This window comes from Panthera leo, chromosome D4, assembly GCF_018350215.1.
Source record: "Panthera leo isolate Ple1 chromosome D4, P.leo_Ple1_pat1.1, whole genome shotgun sequence".
NCBI lineage: Eukaryota > Metazoa > Chordata > Mammalia > Carnivora > Felidae > Panthera > Panthera leo.
In genome coordinates, this window is record NC_056691.1 from 92297811 (window position 1) to 92304333 (window position 6523).

At 59.8% G+C, this 6523-nt stretch overlaps 1 protein-coding gene across 1 annotated transcript; it reads left to right on the top strand.

Moving 5' to 3' along the window:
- The first annotated feature begins 86 nt into the window (after positions 1–86).
- On the top strand, positions 87–6351 carry ENTR1 (endosome associated trafficking regulator 1). The gene is made up of 10 exons (XM_042912348.1): positions 87–280; positions 414–563; positions 1200–1268; positions 2061–2176; positions 2438–2845; positions 3413–3486; positions 3853–3964; positions 4148–4210; positions 4650–4789; positions 5359–6351. Exons 1-10 carry the CDS (start codon positions 211–213, stop codon positions 5456–5458), a joined length of 1302 nt encoding a protein of 433 aa, XP_042768282.1. The 5' UTR covers positions 87–210; the 3' UTR covers positions 5459–6351.
- Positions 6352–6523: the final 172 nt, after the last annotated feature.

Consider the following 6523-nt stretch of genomic DNA (forward strand, 5'->3'; position numbering starts at 1 on the left):
CCCCCGCCGCCCCGCCCCTGCGGCGCCGGCCCCCGACGTTCGGGAGCGCGCTTCCGGTGCCGGGAGCGGAAGCCGCTGCGAGAGGCTGGGAGCGGCGGCCGGGCGGCGGGCGACGGGGGCGGGGGACTCGGGCCGCGGCCGGGGCCGAGCCGGGGCCATGGAGCCCCCGCTGCCGGGTTAGGGTGGGCCGACGCCGCCGGGCCCGCGACGATGGCCGGCTACGCGCGCCGCCCTGGCGTCCCCCCGCTGTCGCGAGCCCGGAGCCTCGTCATTCCGGACGGTGAGCGGCCGGGCGGGACGGCGGGGCCGAGCCCGCCGGGCCCCGGGGCCGCCCCCGACCCGCCGGGACGGGCTCCAGGTGAGGCGGGCGGCGCAGAGCGCGCGGCCAATCGGTCTTGTTGATGTTATTGCAGCTCCTGCGTTCTGTGAGCGCCGGTCTTGTCTCCCCCAGCTAGACTGTGAGCGCCCCCATGGCAGGGACCTGGACTCCCACTTCTTCGGCATTCGGCCGACGTTTATGTGCTATGTGCCCAGTCCGGTGCTAGCTTCCGTGGGAGACACAGGTGAGAGACAAGCCTCAGGGACCCCGAGCCGGCGCCACGTTAGCATTAGCTCTGCCCTCGACCCGGCGAGGGGCACTCAGTGCCACCGTGCACCGGCCCCCCCGCCAGCTAGGAGCTCGCAGTCTGGCCTTGGGGAGCCCCCCCCACCCCCCCCAACACAGACACTTCCAAGGTAGGATGGTGGTAAGTGCTGAAAGAGAGGTATGCCTAGCGGGAGCACTGCAAGCCATCTCCTCCTTCCAGGTGGTGGGGCGCAAGGCCAGGGTGCCTTCGTCCAGTAAGGGCAGTGGCCTCGTTCTCCCCCAAGCAGTTCCGCTGCCTGTGGGCTGGGGTGAGTGGTGAGAGTTCAGGTGCTTCCATCGGGGTCTCAGAGAGGAGTGGCAATCCACGAGAGGATTCAGAAGACCCCGCGGACGGGGGACGTGCACAGCCACACTGCCCATCAGAGCCTACTGGAAGCTTTTTCTGAATCACAGATGCCAGGGCCCACAGAAGTTCTACTGCCGCGGGCAGGAGCCTGGGGGCTTGTGTTTCAAAAGTTACCCACGCTGTGAGAATCACTGTGGTAGAGACCCCGTGTTGAAAAAAAAGCTGTCACAAAGGTGACCACAGTAGGGTGATGACGTCTCTTTGCAGATTTTGGCTACGGAAAGGGGAAATGCACTAAGCAAGGTCCGCCAGGAGCCCAGGAGACACATTTTGGAGGTAGGGTAGTTAGACAAGATCCTTTCTTTTTCTCTCTGCCCGACACAAAATGCCAAGCACGCGGCCAATGATGAGTTGTCCATTTGACAGCATATAACTTTGTGCCCGGAGTCTGAAAGACGGCGGGGGGGGGGGGGTAGAGACCTACAGAGTCCATCGTGATCCTAGGGTAGAAGGAAAGAGGGTACAAGGACAGGGGAAGCCGGGACATGCGGGATGGCAGACGTGGGGAGTCACACTAAAGGGGTCTGAAGAGGCAGCAAGTGCTAGGGGTAACAGGAGTCAGCATCACACAAAGTTGGCACCTGGGCTCTGATGATCGCGGACTGAAAGGGTCGCAGGGTGGCTGGTTAGGGGCCAGGAGAGCGAGAGGGAGGCCGAGAAGAGAGCAGGGAAGAGGGGATGAGTGAGCAGGGGAAGGGGTGGGGGGCAGTGGCCCCCAATTTGGCTGCACCTTTGGAACTGATGGCCCCCGGCGCAGGTCATGCCCCAGGCCAGCTAACTCGGCTGTATGGGGATGGAGGTGAGTTGTCCTTGTAAAGACCCCCAGGTGATTGCCATGGGCAGCAAGGTGCAGGAACCAGGGGGAAAGAGAACTCAGAATGTGGACGCGGGTCTGCTTTATTGGCTAGGTTTCTCATTTCTTAGCATTCGCTGAGTTCTGGTGGGGTGACGAGGGTGGCAGTCCTGATTTTAGATGTGGCCGTGTTCTGGAAAGAAACTAACAGGGAAGCTCCCTTTTAACGAGTCTTGGGAGACTTTCTGGATTTGTGACGTGCGTTACCGTTGCAGATGATAAGCTTGAAGATCTTGCTGAGGCCAATCCGTTCTCCTTCAAAGAGTTTCTGAAAACCAAGAACCTCGGCCTGTCGGGAGAAGACACCGCCAACAACAGGGTTTATTCAAAGGTAAATCGAGGCATCGTTTGTGACAACCGTACACAGAGAAACGTCTGGAGGACATCCCTCTCCCGATGTGGGGGACACTGCAGGATCCGGGGGCGGGGGGCGGCGCAAAGGGAGCCCACAGCCAACGCCGGTGGGACCCTTTCTGGCTCTCCTCTCTCCTGGGAGGCGGGTGGGCCTCTCGTTCCACTGTCAGGCGCCCCCCGGAAGACTGGCCTCCAGTGGCTTCTGAGTCTGAGCTGTGCGTCTGGCCATCTTCCTTAGGAACCCACGAGGCACCCACTGGGACTCGGCCGCAACTCCCCAACCCCCCAGACCGTGGGGTATGGCCTGGAATATCAGCAGCCGTTTTTCGAAGACCCTACGGGGGCTGGCGACCTTCTGGACGAGGACGAGGACGAGGACGAAGGGTGGAACGGGGCCTACTTGCCGTCCAGTGTGGAGCAGACCCGCTCCTTGGGAGGCGCCGCCAGCACGTCGCCCTGCAGCACATACGTCTCCTTCTTCTCCACCCCGTCGGAGCTGGTGGGGCCCGAGACCCTGCCCCCGTGGACCCTGAGTGACTCTGACTCCCGCGCCTCTCCGGCGGGGAGCCCCAGCGCAGACTTCGCGGCTCCCGGAGAGTCTCTGGGAGACAGGCACCTGCGGACGCTGCAGATAAGCTACGAAGCAGTAAGTGAGGGGGCCCCACGGCGGCCCCCTGGCCGGCACCCGCGTGTGAGCAGCGCGCTCGCAGAGGACCCCGAGCCTCCTGGTGTCCACGGTGGCCTGGGGTTTTGGCTCCGAGGACAAGACAGTCTGTGGTGCGGCCGTCTGCTAGAGTCCCTGTGCACCGGTCCCCCGTGTTGACTGATCCCGTGTGTGATGTGCCACCTGAAGAGCACTGTGGAGGGCGGTGCGGTGTGGTCTGGCTCAGGCCCTCCGAGGGCCTCCCCTCAGGAAAGGGTCCCCTCCCGGCGGCAGCTCAGGGACACCTCGCCGTGCTCTGACTAGAGGAGATTTCTTAAAGAGGATCATCCCCTAAAAAAGAGTCGCGAGCGCAGTCGGCGTCCGTAACCGGAGGCCTTCCGGAGGAGACACTTCTGCGTGTGCGTTTCCTTCGTGAGTGGACGGGAGGCTGACGGCCTAGAACGTTTCTGTTCATCGGGGAGTTCTGGGACCAAATTACAGAGACGCAGACCCCTTTTGAGTGAGACACCGAGGCTCAGAATTTCTAATGAGGGTTTTCTTTCTCTGCAGCTGAAAGATGAAAACTCTAAGCTGAGAAGAAAGCTGACTGAGGTTCAGAGCTTCTCTGAAACTCAAACAGAAATGTATGTAAGCTCTCAGTTAGGACCGCAATTCAAAATGCCTGCTAACACCCGAATCCATTGTAAATCGGTAATGAAGCGATCAGAGTTGAACCGAGTCTAGCCTTCGTCACGTGCAGGTCCTCCGCCTCAGACGCGTGTCTGGTTCTGCACGAAAGTTTATTTTGAACGTTAGACCCCAACCGAGCACACTTGATAAGGACAGCCGAACTGGTGATCGGGAGCCAGCTCGGGACGCTCTCGGGGGCTCCCGCCGAGGCTGCGGGCTCTCGGGGTTTTCAGCCAACCCGCCCGACCTAACTGCCTCTCGGACGCATTCTGAGAGCCGGATGCGTGAGTTGGCAGTGACTTGGTCTCCTGTCTCCCAAGGGTGAGGACGCTGGAGCGGAAGCTGGAAGCAAAAATGATAAAGGAGGAGAGTGACTACCGAGATCTGGAGTCGGTGGTCCAGCAGGTGGAGCAGAACCTGGAGCTGATGACGGTACGAGGGGCCGGGGGGCATTGTGACGCGCCGGGCGTGACCCTCTGTTGTCAGCCCACAGAGGCGCGGAGTGAGCAGGGGTCCCTCACAATGGGCCCACCTGCTGGGCAGAGCAGCACCCCGTGAGGGTATCTCACCGCATTGCTGGTTAGCGATGCCTCCTTGTTTTTGTTTTTATGACAGAAACGAGCTGTAAAGGCGGAAAATCACATCCTGAAACTGAAGCAGGAAATAAGCTTGCTGCAGGTGATTGAACGGCAGGGATACAAACCCGGGGGACCTCCCCAGCAGCGGGAACCCCTGTATTCGGGCCGTGCAGGCTTTCCCCAACCCCCCCCCCCCCCACCTCAAGTGAAAGAAGCAGCCCGGTCGTTCTGGCCCCGTGTTTTCTGCTCACCGAGAGGGTCGTGGGCATTTGCTGTGTCATCTGGGACAGCACGGATGCTGACCCGAATTTCTCATTCCTGTGGAGGAGCGCTGAGGACAGACTGAAGGACAGGACAGGCCCGTGTCCTCTAAGAGCCCCCTCAGCAGAGAGTGGCTTTTGCGGGGGCTAGCCCTGTCCCCCACCCCCCACCCCCTCCTCCTCTGCTGAGGGTGCCGTGGTCAGTTTTAGTTGGACTGCCTTTCAGACTCTCTCTTCTGCAGCCGCAAAAGCCCTTTCCCACTCTCGCCCACCCTCCAGGCGCAGGTCTCTAACTTCAAGCGCGAGAATGAGGCCTTGCGGTCCGGCCAGGGTGCCAGCCTGACAATAGTGAAGCACAACACCGACGTGGCCTTGCAGAACCTTCGCGTCGTCATGAACAACGCCCACTCCTCCATAAAGTGAGCGCTGGGGAGCTGAGGGCGCCTCGGCACGGGCGGGGGTGAGGCGGTGTCCCCGGGGAGGCGGATTCCCTTAGCGCAGGGTTTCAAGCCATGACCGCACCCCGAGCAGTGGACGGGGCTCTGGGAACAGAAGTGCGCTTGACGGTCCTCTTAACCCCGAGGCCACTCAATGCGTACCCGACCGGCGGGCTCTGGAATCGTCTGCATGGCAACAGCCGTGTTCACCTGAGCACTGACGTCAGACACGAGTCCTGCCTCCCTCACCTATGAAATGTCGCAGTTCTGAATGGGGATGAGTCACAGCGTTTCCCTCTTGTCCTAAGAAGCAAAGAGGTTCTTAGGAGGCCCCTGGGAAGGGTCCGCTGTGGTGGCTCCCACTGCGCGTCCCCGTCTGTGTGCCACGGGCCGAGCTCCACAAGGGTGGTGGCGGCCAGGCCCACCGCGGGCGCCTCTGGGGCAGAGGGGCCCCCACCCAAAGCCTGCTTTTCACCCTGGAACTTTGCTTTGTTGCTTCTGACGTTGCCCAGCCGTGGTAGCGGACGGTAACATCCACGTTTCCGTTTCAGGCAGCTGGTTTCTGGAGCTGAAACGTTGAATCTTGTGGCCGAAATCCTTAAATCCATAGACAGAATTTCTGAAATTCAAGATGAGGAAGAGGAGTCTTGAGAACTCTGAGGTGCTTCCAGGTCGCAGCCCTGCTTACGTCCGGACGCCGCCGCTCGCCGGGTTGGAAAATGCCGTTGTGTCTTTAAGTACGTCGTCCTCGGCCGTAGTAAAAATACTCAACCGTGCCGCTAATTTCGTGACCTAAACAGCCCTAACAGCCAGCTGCAGTGAGGAGCCCCCCGCGTGGGAGAGCTGCACCTGGTTTCTACGCGACCCTTCCTGGCGAGCTCCTGCTACTTGGTGGACTGATGCTCTATCGGAAGACGTTTCTGTGAAAGCCAGTGATATTTTGAAGTTACTAAACGTGAAAACGGCAGTTCTGTAATAAGTGTTTTCCGTCGTCATTCCAGAATGTCGATCGTAAGATAAGTTCAGTCGATCGTCCTTGATTCCGTAAGGAGAGGGAGTAAGGTGAGCCGTGGCTCCGTGCTCGCCGCCCAAGGCCCTAATGCCTCTGTGACCTCACTTGGTGCCCCGGCCGGCTCAGAGTCCCCTCCTGGGGCCTCACGGGCGGCTCGTACAGTTGGAGACCTGAGCCTGGCTGCTGTCCTTCCGCGGGGTCCCAGGTCACACAGGCGCGCCACTGGGTGCGACCATCTAAACGCATCTGTGGGCCTTCGGATTTGAAAAGCTGCTTCGGCTGGAGGGTTTTGATACACGTTTCGAGTGGCATCTTGTACAATGAAGTTTGGAATTCAGGGATTGAGACTGTGTGCGCAGCCTTTCTGGGTCAGCACGAGGTCTCCCGGGGTGCTTTTCCAGCTGCTTTCCAATGTAGGGGGGGCACCATACGCCTTTTTGGCCATTTTTCTCTAGATGTTATTTTGTAAAATAAATTTCCTTTTCTTCTGTTCAGATGGACCGCTTTCCTATTTAATAAACCGTAAAACTCACACGAACTGTCCCTTTTTTTTTCCGATTTAACCGCTTCTTTACGCTTAAGAAACCTAGTACCGTTCTCTGACTTTAGGGCATGCGTCTTGTCGTAACGGGTGATTTGTGCTGACAAATTAAGCGTTAGTCCCGTGGCCTGTGGGGTCAGGGGTAGACCCCGGTCACTGCTGC

Excerpts from the sequence above, each read along its gene's own strand:
- ENTR1 (XM_042912348.1), top strand. The coding sequence starts at position 211 with ATGGCCGGCTACGCGCGCCGCCCTGGCGTCCCCCCGCTGTCGCGAGCC. Across the intron at positions 564-1,199 it reads AGCTTCCGTGGGAGACACAG|ATTTTGGCTACGGAAAGGGG; the intron begins GTGAGAGACAAG and ends GTCTCTTTGCAG. Across the intron at positions 2,177-2,437 it reads ACAACAGGGTTTATTCAAAG|GAACCCACGAGGCACCCACT; the intron begins GTAAATCGAGGC and ends CATCTTCCTTAG.